The sequence below is a fragment of the Ranitomeya imitator genome, chromosome 2, assembly GCF_032444005.1.
Source record: "Ranitomeya imitator isolate aRanImi1 chromosome 2, aRanImi1.pri, whole genome shotgun sequence".
Classification (NCBI taxonomy): domain Eukaryota; kingdom Metazoa; phylum Chordata; class Amphibia; order Anura; family Dendrobatidae; genus Ranitomeya; species Ranitomeya imitator.
The window spans coordinates 577,867,647-577,888,042 of NC_091283.1; the positions used below are offsets into that span (position 1 = coordinate 577,867,647).

Genomic DNA, 20,396 nt, shown 5'->3' on the forward strand with positions numbered 1-20,396 from the left:
CAGATCTGAGGAGGAAGGCAACTTAGGCAAAGGTACCAGATGGACCATTTTAGAGAACCGGTCACAAACAACCCAGATAACAGACATCTTCTGGGAAACAGGAAGATCCGAAATAAAATCCATGGAAATATGCGTCCAGGGCCTCTCAGGGACCGGCAAAGGCAAAAGCAACCCACTAGACCGGGAACAGCAAGGCTTGGCCCGGGCGCAAGTCCCACAGGACTGCACAAAAGCACGCACATCGCGTGACAAGGAAGGCCACCAAAAGGACCTAGCAACCAAATCTCTGGTACCAAAAATCCCAGGATGACCAGCCAACACTGAACAATGAACCTCAGAAATTACCTTACTTGTCCATCTATCAGGAACAAACAGCTTCCCCACTGGACAGCGGTCAGGCCTATCAGCCTGAAATTCCTGAAGCACCCGCCACAAATCAGGGGAGATAGCTGAAAGAATCACCCCCTCCTTTAGAATGCCAACCGGCTCAAGGACTCCAGGAGAATCAGGCAAAAAACTCCTAGAGAGGGCATCAGCCTTAACATTCTTAGATCCCGGAAGATACGAGACCACAAAATCAAAACGGGAGAAAAACAGGGACCATTGAGCCTGTCTAGGATTCAGCCGCTTGGCCGACTCGAGGTTAATCAGATTCTTATGATCGGTCAGGACCACAACACGGTGTTTAGCTCCCTCAAGCCAATGTCGCCACTCCTTAAACGCCCACTTCATAGCCAACAACTCCCGATTGCCGACATCATAATTGCGTTCCGCAGGCGAAAACTTTCTGGAAAAAAAAGCACACGGTTTCATCAAAGAACCATCAAACTCCCTCTGAGACAAAAAGGCCCCTGCCCCAATCTCAGAAGCGTCGACCCCAACCTGAAAAGGAAGAGAAACATCCGGTTGACGCAACACAGGGGCAGAAGTAAATCGGCGTTTAAGCTCCTGAAAGGCCTCAACAGCCTCAGAGGACCAATTCGTCACATCAGCGCCTTTCTTCGTCAAATCAGTAAGGGGCTTAACCACACTGGAAAAATTGGCAATGAAACGGCGATAGAAATTAGCAAAGCCCAAAAATTTTTGAAGACCCTTCACAGATGTGGGTTGGATCCAGTCATGAACAGCTTGGACCTTAACAGGATCCATTTCTATAGACGAGGGAGAAAAAATAAAACCCAAATAAGAGACCTTCTGAACTCCGAATAGGCACTTAGACCCCTTCACAAATAAAGCATTATCACGAAGGATCTGGAACACCATCCTGACCTGCTTCACATGAGACTCCCAATCATCGGAAAAAATCAAAATATCCAAATATACGACCATGAATTTATCAAGATAATTGCGGAAAATATCATGCATGAAAGACTGGAACACAGATGGAGCATTAGAGAGCCCAAATGGCATCACAAGGTATTCAAAATGGCCTTCGGACGTATTAAATGCAGTTTTCCATTCATCACCCTGTTTAATACGAACAAGATTATATGCCCCTCGGAGGTCAATCTTAGTAAACCAACTAGCCCCCTTAATCTGAGCAAACAAATCAGTAAGCAAAGGCAAGAGGTATTGGAATTTGACCTTGATCTTATTAAGAAGACGATAATCAATACAGGGTCTCAAGGAGCCATCCTTCTTAGCAACAAAAAAGAAACCCGCTCCCAATGGTGACAAAGAGGGCCGAATATGCCCTTTCTCCAAAGATTCCTTAACATAGCTCCGCATGGCGGCATGCTCTGACACAGACAGATTGAAAAGTCGGCCCTTAGGGAACTTACAACCAGGAATCAAGTTAATAGCACAATCACAGTCCCTATGTGGAGGAAGGGAACTGGACTTGGGCTCATCAAATACATCCTGGAAATCCGACAAAAACTCAGAGACCTCAGAAGAGGGGGAAGAGGAAATTGACATCAAAGGAACGTCACTATGTACTCCTCGACAACCCCAACTAGTCACCGACATAGTTTTCCAATCCAGCACCGGATCATGTTCCTGTAACCATGGAAATCCCAGTACAACAACATCATGCAGGTTATGCAACACCAGAAAACGGCAATCTTCCTGATGTGCAGGAGCCATGTACATAGTCATCTGTGTCCAGTACTGAGATTTATCCTTGGCCAAGGGTGTAGCATCAATACCCCTCAAAGGAATAGTGCTCTGCAAAGGCTGCAAGGAAAAACCACAGCGCCTGGCGAATTCTAAGTCCATTAAGTTCAGGGCAGCGCCTGAATCCACAAATGCCATGACAGAAAAGGACGACAATGAGCAAATCAGGGTCACAGATAAGAGAAATTTAGGCTGTATAGTACTAATGGTAACAGACCTAGCGACTCTCTTAGTACGCTTAGGGCAATCAGAGATAACATGAGCCGAATCACCACAGTAAAAACACAGCCTATTCTGACGTCTGAATTCCTGCCGTTCTATTCTAGTCAAAATCCTATCACATTGCATAGGTTCAGGACTTTGCTCAGAGGATACTGCCATATGGTGCACAGCTTTGCGCTCGCGCAGACGCCGATCAATCTGAATGGCTAGAGACATAGATTCGCTCAAACCGGCAGGCGTAGGAAAGCCCACCATAACATCTTTAAGGGCTTCAGAAAGACCTTTTCTGAAAATAGCAGCCAGAGCCTCTTCATTCCATTTAGTGAGCACAGACCATTTTCTAAATTTCTGGCAGTATAACTCTGCCACTTCCTGACCTTGACACAAGGCTAACAGGGTTTTTTCTGCATGATCCACAGAATTAGGTTCGTCATACAATAATCCGAGCGCTTGAAAAAATGCATCTACATTCAATAATGCCGGATCCCCTGTTTCAAGAGAAAAAGCCCAGTCTTGAGGGTCACCACGCAGCAAGGATATGATGATTTTTACTTGCTGAATGGGATCACCAGAAGAACGGGGTTTCAAAGCAAAAAACAATTTGCAGTTATTTTTAAAGTTCAAAAACTTGGATCTGTCCCCAAAAAACAAATCAGGAGTGGGAATTCTGGGCTCTAAAGTCGTAGTCTGGACAACATAGTCCTGGATACTCTGTACTCTTGCAGCAAGTTGATCCACACGAGAAAACAAACCCTGAACATCCATGCCAAAGCATATATCCTGAACCACCCAGATATCAAGAGGAAAAAAAAAAAGACAAACCAAAGCACAGAAAAAAAAATGGTTCAGAACTTTCTTTTCCTTCTTTTGAGACACATTTAATTCATTTTTGGCCACTTGTACTGTTATGATACGGTGGTCTAGGAGCAACATGGAACGAGCTCTGAAGGACGTGGTAACTATACTGACCGCAGTCCCTAAGCTCAACACAACACTAGAAGTAGCCGTGGAATGCTCCTAACTCTCCCTAGGCATCTCGTCACAGCCTAAGAGCTAACTACCCCTAAAGAAAGAAGCAGGAAAACTATCTTGCCTCAGAGAAAGTCCCCAAAGGATAGATTAGCCCCCCACAAATAATGACTGTGAGTGGAGAGGGAAAAGACATACACAGAATGAAACCAGGATGAGCACAGGAGGCCAGGCTAGCTAAATAGATAGGACAGGATGGAATACTGTGCGGTCAGTATAAAACACTACAAAAATCCACGCAGAGTTTACAAAAAATCTCCACACCTGACTAAAGGTGTGGAGGGCAAATCTGCCTCCCAGAGCTTCCAGCAAGACAGAATTAATTCACACTGATAAGCTGGACAAACATAGAAAGCACAGAATGGATAAGTCCACAATCTATGGACAGAAAAGAGCAAGCAAAAACTTAGCTTAGCTGAACTGGTCAGGATAACAGGGAACTCCAAAGAGATGTGAATCCAACCAGGAACAATTTACAAGTGGCACTGGCTGAAGAAAGAGCCAGACCTAAATAGCCGAGCAGAAGAGAAGATAAGTGGAGGCAGCTGATGACAGCTAACTCCAAGGAGCAGCCATACCACTAGAAACCACAAGAGGGAGCCCAAGAGCAGAACTCACAAAAGTGCCAGTTACAACCACCGGAGGGAGCCCAAGAGCGGAATTCACAACAGTGACTGTTACCAGGACCCGGGAGTGAGTACGGAATGCAGTGAGGGTCAATCAACGGACGCGTTTCTGAGACTGCTGTCTCCTTCTTCAGGGTCGGTTGATTGACCCTCACTGCGTTCCGTACTCACTCCCGGGCCCTGGTAACGGTCACGTGACCAGATACGTCACGCAGGTCCTGCGCTTCACCCGGACTTACCGCTCTCACACCACGCGGCGTCTGGCATCACAGGACCCCGTTCCAACCCGGAGGTTAGTTTCAGGTGGCTGCTACCGGCCGGGGCAGCCACCAGTTTGGATTTTTTATCAGCACTCTGTACCTGGAGTTCCTCGGAAACATAGCGGCAGCACTACAGCTTCTCAATTCACCGCAGACTTGTCACTGGAGGTAGGAACACTTATGCTCATTACTCTTCCTACCGACCATTGGTTCTAACAAGGGTAGTTTTTGGTGGAAATATTGAGAAACTGCACTATCTTTTACTACCCATATTGGTCATTCCACTCCTCTCCCTATTGTAAATATTTCACTGGCTATTATCAAGCGCGTACCTATTTGTACTTAGGTACATAATTTTATTGGGTTATTCATTCATTTACCAACTAAGTGTGGAGGTTGCTTTGGTATCTTAGCAAGGATTGATACCTTTTTCACATTCTGCGCCACCATTTATATTAATTTCAAAAGAAATCTTGTTGCAGTTTGCAAAAAGAAATGTGGGGAACACAGCTAGCATGTGGAAGAAAATGATCTGGCCAAATGAGACCAAAGTAGAACTTTTAGGGCTAAATGCAAAACAGTATGTGTGGTGAAAAACGAATACCGCACAACACCCAGAAAACACCATTCCCAACCTCAAACATATTGGTGGAAGCATCATACTGTTGGGATGCTTTTCTTCAGCAGGGACAGGAAAGCTAGTTGAAGTTGATAGAAAGATGACTGGATCTAAGTACAATGCAATCTTAGAGGAAAACCTGTTAGAGGCTACAAAAGACTTGAAGCCAGGGCAACACTAAACATACTGCAAGAGCTATAATCAAAAATATTTCAAAACATGTTCATGTGTTTAAATGGCTCAGTCAAAGTCCCTACCTAAATCCAAAACTGTGGCATGACTTGAAAATTTAATAAACCTACCAAGAAATGGAAATAGTTACCAAAAAATATTCAATAAAAAAATTGTTATCTACTATATAATTGTCTAAGGGTCACTTCCGTCTTTCTGTCCTTCTGTCTGTCTGTCATGGATATTCATTGGTCGTGGCCTCTGTCTGTCAAGGAAATCCAAGTCGCTGATTGGTCGCAGAAAAAAAGCCACAACCAATCAGCGACGGGCACAGTCCGGAAGAAAATGGCCGCTTCTTACTTCCCACATTCACTGCCCGGCACCCGTATACTCCCCTCCAGCCACCGCTAACACAGGGTTAATGCCGACGGTAACGGACCGAGTTATGCCGCGGGTAACGTACTCCGTAACTGCTGCTATTAATCCTGTGTGTCCCCAACTTTTTACTATTGATGCTGCCTATGCGGCATCAATAGTAAAAAATCTAATGTTAAAAATAATAAAAAAAACAAAAAAACTGCTATACTCATCCTCCATTGTCCGCCGAGCCGCTTGCGCCGGCTGCCATCTTCCGTTCCCAGCGATGCATTGCGAAATTACCCAGAAGACTTAGCGGCCTCGCGAGACCGCTAAGTCATCTGGGTAATTTCGCAATGCATCCTGGGAACGGAAGATGGCGGCAGCCGCGCGCTCATCACCTGCGCCAGATCCGAAGGTGAGTATGTTACAACTACAAGGGGCCCTAGGATCCGAAGTTGAGTATGCTTATTTTTTATTTTCTAACCTGTGACATACGTGGCTGGGCAATATACTACGTAGCTGGGCAATATACTACGTGACTGGGCAATATACTACGTGGCTGTGCTGTATACTACATGGCTCTGTGCTGTATAGTACGTCGCTGTGCAATATACTACTTGGCTCTGTACTATATACTACGTAGCTGGGCAATATACTACGTGGCTGGGCAATATACGTCATTGGGCAATATACTACGTGACTGGGCAATATACTACGTGGCTCTGTACTGAATACTACGTCACTGTGCAATATACTACGTCACTGGGCAATATACTACGTAGCTGGGCAATATACTACGTGGCTGGCCAATATACTACGTCACTGGGCAATATACTACGTGGCTGGGCAATATACTACGTAGCTGGCCAATATACTACGTCACTGGGCAATATACTACGTGGTTGGCCAATATACTACATCACTGGGCATTATACTACGTCACTGGGCAATATACTATGTAGCTGGGCAATATACTACGTGACTGTGCAATATACTACTTGGCTGCGCAATATACTACGTGGCTGGGCAATATACTCCGTGGCCGGGCAATATACTACGTGACTGGGCAATATACTACGTGGCTGGGCAATATATTACGTGGCTGGGCAATATACTATGTGGACATGCATATTCTAGAATACACGATGCGTTATAATCGGGCCACCATCTAGTTATAACATAAGAATAAAAACTAACTGTTATAGACAGAATAAAAGACATATAGAGGGAATGCAATTCCATATAGGGAAATCACAACAAAATGTACACCTACCAAGAATTGTGAATTTAAACAAAAAAATATTCATTAAAAAGATTTCTATTATAACATAAGAATAAAAACTGTCTGTCACAGACAGAATAAAGGACATATAGAGGGCATGCAATTCTATATGGGGAAATCATAGAAAAAACATATAGGAAGCGGGTATAACAGGCAACTGGTGTTCTTGCATCATGTGACAAAATCACTATTATGGGTGAAGTCCATATACAAGTATGTATTTAATTCAAGTGGATTAATAAATAGCTAATCATATACAGACATCACCACAAAGATATCACTACAAGTGTATACATCTATAAAAGCAGAGAGAGTATGTTACTAGACTATCTTAAGGATAATCAGGAGTCCAACGTACGTTTAGCCAAGTGGCTTTCTCAAGGAGAAAGGACTCCAATGTACGTTTCGCCAAGTGGCTTTCTCAAGGAGAAAGGACTCCAATGTACGTTTCGCCAAGTGGCTTTCTCAAAGAGTCCCTAGGTGCTCATATCTGATAACATACGTGGCAGGATCAAGTAGGAGGAGAGGAAGGAGGCCCTTCTAACATATTCTGTAGAGTGCACGCACCTCTCTGACTGCAAAACACTCAGGTACGGCCCTCTTCCTCTCCTCTTTGTGAAGATGCTGCTGTTGGCTCTATCAGAGAACAATACAGTACAGCACCTGACTGGGCCCCCTCTCCTTCGGGCCCCTGTGCAGCTGCACGGCTGCACCAGCGTTATGTCCGCCCCTGTGTCCACCAATGTTGCCATGTTTCTCCTGTGTCCAGCAGCGTGGAGGACTGGTTCCTATAAGTTGCGTGCACATTTTATATGGAGAAGATGACACTTTCATTGAAGTTTGATATTAGTTTTTCTATGTCTGTTTATAAATGTTTTAGATGGTTTCTCTTTCTAGTCACACTAGGAGCACACAACCTAAATATGATCAATTTTTATTTATTTTGTAATTCTGTTTTTTTTTTTCAAATTTATATACAGTACTTAACAGTTAAAATTGTTTACATTTCCTAGCAGAAACACTTTTTACCACACTCTTTCTACAGCCTTAACAAAGCGTATTTGGATGTGTTTCATATTATAATGGTTAATATTTATTTACATAAACTGGAAAATCCCTTACATAATCTCAGCATGGAAAAACCCATTTAGTAGACCTGTAATAAAGGCAAAATAACCTTTCCCAATAACATCGTACACGGAAGCAGCGGTGCATGGGGAATTAAATAGTAAATGAAGGGAAGAAACAGCATGAGATTATTTATGATGATTCATAAAATTATTTGTCACTTAGTTCTCCTTGTCTGAAAGGTCATGTTAAAATTCTATTCTATTCTATATTATACTCTGTACTAATTTTCATGAATGAGAGAAGGCTGCTGGTAATCTTTCATAGGCATTATCATATGCATGTGGGGAGGCTACACATCAGCATTACTCCATGTCCATGGTATGCTGCTTTCAGGCTGAGCGTCTAGGGGACAATAGCTTTATTTTTCCAATTCTAGTCATTTTGCAAATAAATATTTAATTATTTTTACATCATCTTAAAGTTATTTTATAACTTTTATCCCGTCATGTACATAGTTGTTTTTAACGCTTCACCCCCAAGCCTGTTTTCACCTTCATGACCAAGCCAAATTTTACAATTCTGACCACTGCCACTTTATGAGGTAACACTTCAATGCATCCCACTAATTATTCTGAGACGGTTTATTCTTGACAAATTGTACTTCATTATAGCGGTAACATTTTTTTCAACATGACTTGCTTTTGTCAGTGGAAAAAAATTGGAAATTTGGAGAAAATTTTGCAATTTTCAAACTTTTATTTTTTATGCCCTTAAATCAAAGAGTTATTTCACACAACAAAAGATAATAAATAACATTTCCCACATATCTACTTTACATCAGCACAATTTTTGAAACATAATTTTTTTTGTTAGGAATGTATAAGGGTTAAAAAGTTAACCAACCATTTCTCATTTTTACAACAAAACTCACAAAACCATTATTTTTTTATGGACGATATCCCATTTGAAGTGATTTTGCGTGACTTTGAGGAGCCTATTTGACACAAAATACCCAAAAGTGACACCATTCTAAAAAATGCACCGCTCAAGGTGCTCAAAACCACATTCAAGAAGTTTATTAATCCATGAGGTGCTTCACATGAATTAATGGAATGTGAAAGGAGAAAATGAACATTTTACTTTTTTTCACATTTTACATTAGACCAATTTTTTTTTATTTTCACAAGGGGAAGAGGAGAAAGTGGACCCCAAATATCATTGTGCACTTTCTACTGAGTACACCGATATCTTTTTGTGGAGGAAAACCACTTTTTGGGTGCACGGCAGGGCTCGGAAAGAAAAGACACCGTTTGACTTTTTGAACTCAAAATTGGCTGAAAGCGAGAGCAGACACCATGTCACGTTTGGAGAGCCCATGATGTGCCTAAATATCAGAAATCCCCCACAAGTGACCCCATTTTGGAAATCAGACCCCCCTCAATGAACTTATCTAAATGTATGGTGAGCACCTTGAACCCCCAAGTGCTTCACAGAAATTTATAACATTGAGCTGTAAAAATTTTAAAAAAAATCACATTTTTTTAACAGGAGAAAATGGACCCCAAAAATTGTTGTGAAATTTCTCCTGAGTATGCTGATACCCCATAAGTGGAAGAAAACTACTGTTTCGGTGCACAGCAGGGCTCGGGAAGGAAGGAGTGACGTTTTGGAATGCAGACTGTGATGGAATGGTCAACTCTATTTTGGAACTGATCTGGTGTTATCCTAGTATATGAATTTTATTAGGGAACGTGATAGGCCGCTCTGACTATGTAAGTCAGAAATGAAATTAGTAGTCCACGCATGTGTGGTACAGTTTGAAGCATTCTTTTATAAACATGCCAGGTTTGTTGTGACAGGTGTCACATTGGCAAATGATACACTTGTGTATCCCCCTTCTATAACACACTCGGCACCTCTTTTGCGACCTGCCTTTCCTTGAGGTTTGAGGGACCTCACCAGCGAAATGCTGGCCTGAAATGATACGATCACCTTCAGTTCCAGAAGTACAGTGAGTACCGGGCATGCTCCTTCCTGACTGCCAAAGATTAGGGTCTTAATCACTACATCCTTGAACTAAAGGTACATAATACCGATCTGGCCTGCACATCTTGATAGCATGTAAGCATTTTACATTGCCATCAGTACAATGTGCACGGCCAGCTTCTTGTACCATACCTTGGCTTTTCTGAAGGCACAGCATGGCTGGAGAACTTAATCAGAGAGATCAACTGCCCCAATGTTCTTGCAAGCAACACAGTCTTCAAGACAGAAAACATATTCCAAAATATCAAATCCCCTCTAATGTCATCATGGGGGGCGCTAAATTTAGCCCAGAACACTCTCAGACAGCAATCAACACAAATGAACCAAAAGGAGAGTACAATATTCTGAATAAAAATAAGTTTATTATATAGCTACAGATAGATAATGACATATACCAATACAAACAGTCACATTTAAGACAAAGTAAAAAAACCTGACTTCACAGGTGTAGCGCCCAGGATCAACATGTATAAGTGGATGGGAAAGGAGTATTAGCAATGAGGCTCAGAGAGCAGACATTGCTATCCACTCAATCATGTTACAACCAGTTTAAATGATTAGAATAGCAAGACAGACCTACAAAAGTGCCAATGTGCAAAAAAGTACTAATAATGCAAGGACATCTAGTCAGTCATAGACTGGGTAATTAAAGTAAAAGACCTAATCGTAGTAAAAGATTAAGAACCTTATAAATGGCCACGCTATAATCCTCACCCATAAGTCTCCACTGTTAGAGCCTGAGCGATGCAGCCCCAACGCGCGTTTGATCCTGGGCGCTACACCTGTGAAGTCAGGTTTTTTTACTTTGTCTTAAATGTGACTGTTCGTATTGGTATATGTCATTATCTATCTGTAGCTATATAATAAACTTATTTTTATTCAGAATATTGTACTCTCCTTTTGGTTCATTTGTATTGATTGCCCCAATGTTCTTGTTGTACCCCAGTACACATTTTGGTTTGGTGAAATGTGAAGAGGTACCTCGTACATTGTTGGAGATACTGCCATCACCATGTATGGTGGTCAAGAAAAGGATATCCCTCTTGTCCTTGTACTTGACCACCAGCAGGTTGTCGCTACATTGGGCTCTACTGTCACCCTTTCTGAGCAGCTGCCCAATTAGCATCCTAGGGAGTAGAGTTGAGCGACTTTTACTTTTTTAGGATCGAGTCGGGTTTCGCGAAACCTGACTTTCTCAAAAGTCGGGTAGGGTGAAATCTGCCGATTATTTCAAAAAGTCAGGGGCCGACCAAACACGAAACCCAATGCAAGTCAATGGGAAATCAAAGTCGGCAGTGAGTGGAGGACAGGAAAACACCTACAGTGTCCAAAAACATCAATTCGTATTACTGAAGCTTGTCAATCTTAATTTACTTTATAATAATAGTTAGGCATTGAAAACAGGGGGTCATTTGGCTAAAGTTGTGGGGGGGTAGAGCTGGCTCAAGATTTTCGTGGGTCCAGGAAACGCGAAATACGTCACGGCGGTGGAGCAGGGAGAGGTAAGTATTTCAACTTTGCAAGTGCTGTGATCCTGAGCAAGCAGGGGGGGCCCACAGGTTGGCACTGGCACAGGGCCCCTCATAGTACGGCAGTGTGTTTGACGGCGGAGAGCGCCTCTCACTGCCAGAGACACTTTTGCGTACTATGAGGGGCCCTGTGCCAGTACCAATGAGTATGCCCCCCCACCTGATGAAGAAACCTGCACTTTCATCTGCACCTTCCTCTTTGTCCCCGTGTAAGGTGGTATAGTATGCGGGAAGGGGAACCTGACTTTCAGCAGGGTCAGATTCTGGCTGTGTAGAGTGCAAGGGGAATGTAGTGGTCTGGGTCAATGTACCAGAAGACTCATCTAGCCAGTGGCTGGCCAATGGGCAGGATGAGGAGGAAACACAGATATAGGCCCAAATAAGAAAGTAGGCTAAATGCAGTTCAAAATTGGTAACAGGACTAAACAGGCGGCATTGCTTTGTTCAGCGGAGGACAACTGTAATGAGAGGCTGACACAGTTAGTAGGTCCCAAAAAGCAAGTAGGCTAAATGCAGTTCAAAATTGCTAACAGGACTAAACTGGCGGCATTGCTTTGTTCAGCGGAGGACAACTGTAATGAGGGGCAGACACAGTTAGTAGGCCCAAATAAGAAAGTAGGCTAAATGCAGTTCAAAATTGCTAACAGGACTAAACTGGCGCATTGCTTTGTTCAGCAGAGGACAACTGTAAGGAGTGGCTGACACAGTTACTAGGCCCAAATAAGTAAGTAGGCTAAATGCAGTTCAAAATTGGTAAGAGGAGTACACAGGCGGCATAGCTTTTTTCAGCGGAGGAGGACAACTGTTATGAGAGGCTCACACAGTTACTAGGCCCAAGTAAGTAAGTAGGCTAAATGCAGTTCAAAATTGGTAAGAGGAGTACACAGGCGGCATAGCTTTTTCAGCGGAGGAGGACAACTGTTATGAGAGGCTCACACAGACTTAGTAGGCCTAAAATAAAAAAGTAGGCTAAATGCAGTTCAAAATTGGTAAGAGGAGTACACTGGCGGCATAGCTTTGTTCAGCGGAGGAGGACAACTGTTATGAGAGGCTCACACAAAATTAGTAGGCCTAAAATAAAAAAGTAGGCTAAATGCAGTTCAAAATTGGTAAAAGGAGTACACAGGCGGCATTGCTTTGTTCAGCGGAGGAGGACAACTGTTATGAGAGGCTCACACAGACTTACTAGGCCTAAAATAAAAAATTAGGCTAAATGCAGTTCAAAATTGGTAAGAGGAGTACACAGGCAGCATAGTTTTTTTCAGCGGAGGAGGACAACTGTTATGAGAAGCTCACACAGACTTAGTAGGCCTAAAATAAAAACGTAGGCTAAATGCAGTTCAAAATTGGTAAGAGGAGTATACAGGCGGCATAGCTTTGTTCAGCGGAGGAGGAGAACTGTTATGAGAGGCTCACACAGACTTACTAGGCCTAAAATAAAAAATTAGGCTAAATGCAGTTCAAAATTGGTAAGAGGAGTACACAGGCGGCATAGCTTTTTTCAGCGGAGGATGACAACTGTTATGAGAGGCTCACACAGACTTAGTAGGCCTAACATAAAAAGTAGGCTAAATACAGTTCAAAATTGGTAAGAGGAGTACACTGGCGGCATAGCTTTGTTCAGCGGAGGAGGACAACTGTTATGAGAGGCTCACACAGTTACTCGGCCCAAATAAGTAAGTAGGCTAAATGCAGTTCAAAATTGGTAAGAGGAGTACACAGGCGGCATAGCTTTTTTCAGCAGAGGGGGACAACTGATATGAGAGGCTCACACAGACTTAGTAGGCCTAAAATAAAAAAGTAGGCTAAATGCAGTTCAAAATTGGTAAGAGGAGTACACAGGCGGCATAGCTTTTTTCAGCGGAGGAGGACAACTGTTATGAGAGGCTCACACAGTTACTAGGCCCAAGTAAGTAAGTAGGCTAAATGCAGTTCAAAATTGGTAAGAGGAGTACACAGGCGGCATAGCTTTTTCAGCGGAGGAGGACAACTGTTATGAGAGGCTCACACAGACTTAGTAGGCCTAAAATAAAAAAGTAGGCTAAATGCAGTTCAAAATTGGTAAGAGGAGTACACTGGCGGCATAGCTTTGTTCAGCGGAGGAGGACAACTGTTATGAGAGGCTCACACAAAATTAGTAGGCCTAAAATAAAAAAGTACGCTAAATGCAGTTCAAAATTGGTAAAAGGAGTACACAGGCGGCATTGCTTTGTTCAGCGGAGGAGGACAACTGTTATGAGAGGCTCACACAGACTTACTAGGCCTAAAATAAAAAATTAGGCTAAATGCAGTTCAAAATTGGTAAGAGGAGTACACAGGCAGCATAGTTTTTTTCAGCGGAGGAGGACAACTGTTATGAGAAGCTCACACAGACTTAGTAGGCCTAAAATAAAAACGTAGGCTAAATGCAGTTCAAAATTGGTAAGAGGAGTATACAGGCGGCATAGCTTTGTTCAGCGGAGGAGGAGAACTGTTATGAGAGGCTCACACAGACTTACTAGGCCTAAAATAAAAAATTAGGCTAAATGCAGTTCAAAATTGGTAAGAGGAGTACACAGGCGGCATAGCTTTTTTCAGCGGAGGATGACAACTGTTATGAGAGGCTCACACAGACTTAGTAGGCCTAACATAAAAAGTAGGCTAAATACAGTTCAAAATTGGTAAGAGGAGTACACTGGCGGCATAGCTTTGTTCAGCGGAGGAGGACAACTGTTATGAGAGGCTCACACAGTTACTCGGCCCAAATAAGTAAGTAGGCTAAATGCAGTTCAAAATTGGTAAGAGGAGTACACAGGCGGCATAGCTTTTTTCAGCAGAGGGGGACAACTGTTATGAGAGGCTCACACAGACTTAGTAGGCCTAAAATAAAAAAGTAGGCTAAATGCAGTTCAAAATTGGTAAGAGGAGTACACAGGCGGCATAGCTTTTTTCAGCGGAGGAGGACAACTGTTATGAGAGGCTCACACAGACTTACTAGGCCTAAAATAAAAAAGTATACTAAATGCAGTTCAAAATTGGTAAGAGGATTACACAGGCGGCATAGCTTTTTTCAGCGGAGGAGGACAACTGTTATGAGAGGCTAACACAGACTTACTAGGCCTAAAATAAAAAAGTAGGCTAAATGCAGTTCAAAATTGGTAAGAGGAGTACACAGGCGGCATAGCTTTGTTCAGCGGAGGAGGACAACTGTTATGAGAGGCTCACACAGTTACTAGGCCCAAGTAAGTAAGTAGGCTAAATGCAGTTCAAAATTGGTAAGAGGAGTACACAGGCGGCTTAGCTTTTTTCAGCGGTAGAGGACAACTGTAATGAGAGGCTCAGTGAAGCATGATATGTGGGAAAAGGTTGAAAAGTTCCAGGGGGTCCAATACTTTTGCAAGGCACTGTATTTTTATGTACAACTTTGTCACAATATGCCCTGATCATTTGTCAGGTCATGATGACGGGAGTATGTTCATGGACGTTGTGGAAGGTTTTGGTTATTGTACTTCCCTACATGACTGGTTACAGCAGAGGTGTCAAACTGCATTCCTCGAGGGCCGCAAACAGGTCATGTTTTCAGGATTTCCTTGTATTGCACAGGTGATAATTTAATCACCTGCACAGAATGATTCCAGCACCTTGTGCAATACAAGGAATTCCTGAAAACATGACCTGTTTGTGGCCCTCGAGGAATGCAGTTTGACACCTCTGGGTTACAGTATACTCTTCTGAACTGTTCATCTAAATTTGTATTTTTAACAGAAGCATTAGATAAGAATGATGTTTGTCGTCTCTTAGCTTGTCCCACTGACCAGTTTCTATTGGATTACAATCCAAGAGGTCTACTAACAAGGAGGACTATCAAAGAAACTAACCTAACTCGTGCAAACAGGCAGCTATTACAACTCCTTGACTCTCATCCACATTTACAGAGGTTTTACTTTTGCTTTCTTTACTATGAGTATTTCAGGATTTGAAAACTACCTTAATCACATGAAGCAAAAAATGGGTGCGCAAAAAAAGATCACTACCATCTGATAGTAACGGATGCATTGCCATTATTAACCCAGGACATTTGTATACGATCATACAGATTTTAAAATGTTGAAGTGTAAAAAAAATGGATGTCACACGGACATAAAAGCGAACACACATTGCACATGGATGACAATTTGGCAGAAAATCGTCAGAGTTTTCTGGATGAAACTCGGACAATATTTTAAATACTCGTCTGACACCAACCTTGACTGGTAAACTTTTTTGGTCTTGCTACAGTACATAACCACAGCCTAATGTCATTTTATGGACAAGGAAATCTATAACTAAATGTCCATTTACACTGCAAGATTATTGTGAATGAGTGTCCGTAGGAACTTTCATTTTACAATAATCCTGCAGTCTAAGTAGATTGTCTATCATCTAATAAAGGGGCACAACACTTGTGCACAAAAGATCAGGTGGAGGTGGCTTGCACAAAAGATCATCATTCTCGGCAGCTCATTATCCTGTGCAACAGGACTTGTACTGCCAAGGAGCAATGGCAGTCTATGTGCACAGAACGATCTAATACAGATATTTTATAGATTATTCAGTACTCATCTGAAGCGCGATCTACCTGTGTGAACAAAATATTAAATGATCCCCATTCAGTAAATATTTACTGAATAGAGGTCAGTTAACGCTGTAAAATTGGGTAATGTAAACGCACCTTAAATTATCGGTTGGTATCACTATCATGTTGTTAATGATGCAAAATATTAAGGAAAACAGAGAGAGGCAGACTTTGACTGGCCCACAAGAGAACAGGGGAATCCACCGGTGGGCCGCTGTGCAAGAGTGGGCCACCACCCTCTTTTATGAGCAGTAATTGGCACTATATACTTGAATCACTATGTACAGAGAGTGGCAGCATCTTATTCATTTAACAATCTACCCAGTTCATTGTTACATAAATTTGTGATTAAGGATAACGTCACATTTGCATGTAGCTGACAAGTTGGGCCATGGAGTTGATAACTGGTGGGCCCTTGGCACCCAAGTCCGAAACTGGAAAGAGGGCATAAAGCATCCCAACCACTGATAGGCCACAATAGAAATCTGGTTAAACTGCTTTATACGTAGATCTACTGCACATAAGAAATTTTAGGCTTGATACAAAAGAAGCACGTCAATATCGTCTTTAATTTCATTGTTTACTTGCTTGTTGGTATTTTCTGGTTATATTAACCCGTTAACGACCGCCGATACGCCTTTTAACGGCGGCAGTTAAGGGTACTTAAACCACAGCGCCGTTAATTAACGGCGCTGTGGAAAAAGTCAATAGCGCCCCCCCAGAGTCAGATTTTCTCCGGGGTCTCGGCTGCCGGGGGTAGCCGAGACCCCAGAGAACATGATTCGGGGTTTTTTTACCGACCCCGCTTTTGCGATCGCCGTTAATTAACCGTTAATTAACCGTTTACCGGCGATCGCAAAAAAAAGAAAAACGCGATTTCCCTTTTAATTTCTCTGTCCTCCGATGTGATCGCACATCATAGGACAGAGAAATGGGTTCCCAGATAGCCCCCCAATACTCACCTGTCTCTTTTTGCGCTCAAAAAGTCAAATGGTGCTCCCTCCCTTCTGAGCTCTGCCGCGCACCCAAACAGTGGGTTAACCCCACATATGAGGCATCAGCGTACTCGGGATAAATTGGACAACAACTTTTGGGGTCCAATTACTTCTGTTTCCCTTGTAAAAATAAAAACTTGGGGGCTACAAAATCTTTTTTGTGGAAAAAAAAATATTTTTTATTTTCACGACTCTGCATTATAAACTTCTGTGAAGCACTTGGGCATTCAAAGTTCTCACCACACATCTATATAAGTTCATTGGGGGGTCTAGTTTCCAAAATGGGGTCACTTGTGGGGGGTTACTACTGTTTAGGTACATCAGGGGCTCTGCAAACGCAACATAACGCCCACAGACCATTCTATCTAAGTCTGCATTAAAAAACGGTGCTCCTTCCCTTCCGAGCTCTGCCGTGCACCCAAACAGTGGTTTACCCCCACATATGGGGCATCAGAGTACTCGGGATAAATTGACAACAACTTTCATGGTCCAATTTCTCCTGTTACCTCGGGAAAATGAAAACTTGGGGCTACAAAATCTTGTTTGTGGAAAAAAATATATTTTTTATTTTCACGACTCAGCATTCTAAACTTCTGTGAAGCACTTGGGCATTCAAAGTTCTCACCACACATCTAGATAAGTTCTTTGGTGGGTCTAGTTTCCAAAATGGGGTCACTTGTGGGGGGTTACTACAGTTTAGGTACATCAGGGGCTCTGCAATTGCAACATAACGCCCACAGACCATTCTATCAAAGTCTGCATTCCAAAACGGCGCTCCTTCCCTTCCGAGCTCTGCTGTGCGCCCAAACAGTGGTTTACCCCCACATATGGCACATCAGCGTAGTCAGGATAAATTGGACAACAACTATTACTGTCCAATTTCTCCTGTTACCCTTGTGAAAATAAAAACTTGGGGGCTACAATATCTTTTTTGTGGAAAAAAAATATTTTTTATTTTCACGACTCTGCATTCTAAACTTCTGTGAAGCACTTGGGCATTCAAAGTTCCCACCACACATCTAGATAAATTCCATAGGGGGTATAGTTTCCAAAGTGGGGTCACTTGTGGAGGGTTTCTACTGTTTAGGCACATCAGGGGCTCTCCAAACGCGACATGGCGTCCGATCTCAATTCCAGCCAATTCTACATTGAAAAAGTAAAACGGCACTCCTTCCCTTCCAAGCTCTGCGGTGCGCCCAAACAGTGGTTTACCTCCACATATGGAGTATTGACGTACTCAGGAGAAATTGCACAACAACTTTTGTGGTCTAATTTCTCCTGTTACCCTTGTGAAAATAAAAATTTGGGGGCAAAAAAATCATTTTTGTACAAAAAATGTGATTTTTTATTTTCACGGCTCTACGTTACAAACTTCTGTGAAGCACCTGGGGGTATAAAGTTCTCACCAGACATCTAGATAAGTTCCTTAAGGGGTCTAGTTTCCAAAATGGTGCCACTTGTGGGGGGTTTCCACTGTTTAGGCACATCAGGGGCTCTCTAAACGCGACATGGCGTCCGATCTCAATTCCAGCCAATTCTACATTGAAAAAGACAAACGGCGCTCCTTCACTTCCAAGCTCTGCGGTGCGCCCAAAAAGTGGGTTAACCCCCACATATTGGCGTGTTCAGGAGAAATTGCATAACAAAATTCATGGTTACATTTCTGTTTTTACACTTGTGAAAAGAAAAAAAGGGTTGTGAATTAAAATGTTTGCAAAAAAAAGTTAAATGTTCATTTTTCCCTTCTACATTGTTTCAGTTCCTGTGTAGCACGTAAAGGGTTAATAAACTTCTTGAATGTGGTTTTGAGCACCTTGAGAGGTGTAGTTTTTAGAATGGTGTCACACTTGGGTATTTTCTATCATATAGACCCTTCAAAATGACTTCAAATGTGATGTGGTCCCTAAAAAAAAATGGTGTTGTAAAAATGAGAAATTGCTGGTCAACTTTTAACCCTTATAACTCCCTAACAAAAAAAAATTTGCTTCCAAAATTGTGCTGATGTAAAGTAGACATGTGGGAAATGTTATTTATTAACTATTTTTCGTGACATATCTCTCTGATTTAAGGACATAAAAATACAAAGTTTGAAAATTGCAAAATTTTAAAAATTTTCGCCATATTTCCATTTTTTTCATAAATAATCGCAAGTAATATCGAAGAAATGTTACCACTAACATGCAGTACAATATCTCACGAAAAAACAATCTCAGAATCAGCGGGATCTGTTAAAGCGTTCCAGAGTTATAACCTCATAAAGTGACAGTGGTCAGAATTGCAAAAATTGGCTCGGTCATTAAGTACCAAATTGGCTCTGTCACTAAGGGGTTAATTTTTACTGAACGGTGGCTTCATTAAACATAATTCTCAATGGGTTATTCTGTAAACAGCAGTACTGCCACAGTGTACAACTTTCCAAGATGTATTCATTGTTAACACAGAAAAGATTAGTCGATCATGGCATAAAATGAGCCTACCAGTGGGATACCGGAGTGCGCACACATTTAGATAGTACACAGCATTTTGCCGACTTTAGATAAGGTCCCCAGGGAGGCAAACAGCAGGTGCTCGGAAATTACCGGTATTAGAAATGAGGAACAAACAAATATTAACTCTTGGGGAAACTAGAGCGAAGATTGATGTAGCACACAGGCATGCTAGACACATGAGGGCAGAGGAGCATCAAGTTTGCTGGTTATGAATATTTGTGACTATATAAATAGTGATTACAGTACGTAGCCTCTGTCATGTCTCACCTGGCAGTAGCAGATGCAGAAGACCAACAGTATAATCCAAGGGGACATTGCAAGACCTCTCTGTGATGATATCAATAGGATGGTCCCAGGGGAATCTTTAGATAGCAGTTGTGACACACAGGATCTTGGGGTCCCCAGTGGAGTTTTCAGGAATAACCCCAAAAGAAGAACATAGGAGGTTCAGCAAGCCCATCCAGTTAGAGCACCTACTGCAATGACCCAGGACCTCTGCCGACAAGATCTTATTATGGGTTCTCTGTTCTGAATTACACAGTAAGACCCGCCCAAGGATTGCTGCGGAGTGAAAGTGAAACTGGGAACCACATGGATCATTACAGGAAGAACTAGGGGATTTCTGTAAGGGAACTTCACACACTTCAACAACACATACAAATTAAGGCTTTCTTTTAAAGGTATTCTTCAGAATAGTAATTATAATTTGAATATTAATAATAGGATAATGATTATTTATTTTCTACAGGAAAGATATATATCTTGGTACCGTGTTAGCTAGTAGATAGAAAATTAGGGACACTGCGGCTTATGCCGCTGTCCCCTGACTGCTGCGCCTCCCCCTGGTTAAAATGAGATATCCCATTTTGTGAGGCAAATAGTATTTTGGGATTACGCCCCGCTGGGTGCGGGGGGCAGGGCTTGCCTCCTGACTTGGCGCCGGGGAGAGCCGACGCCACATCCTGTTTCCCGCCCTCCCTCCCCTTTT

General features: G+C 42.4%; 1 protein-coding gene across 1 annotated transcript in view; it reads right to left on the reverse strand.

Moving 5' to 3' along the window:
- The window catches only part of CD40 (CD40 molecule), a 124,152-nt gene extending 104,241 nt beyond the window's left edge, over positions 1–19,911 (reverse strand). The window contains exon 1 of the mRNA XM_069752191.1: positions 19,676–19,911. Coding sequence (XP_069608292.1) covers positions 19,676–19,723 — 48 coding nt within the window. The 5' untranslated portion in view covers positions 19,724–19,911. The remainder of the gene's footprint in view (positions 1–19,675) is intronic.
- Positions 19,912–20,396: the final 485 nt, after the last annotated feature.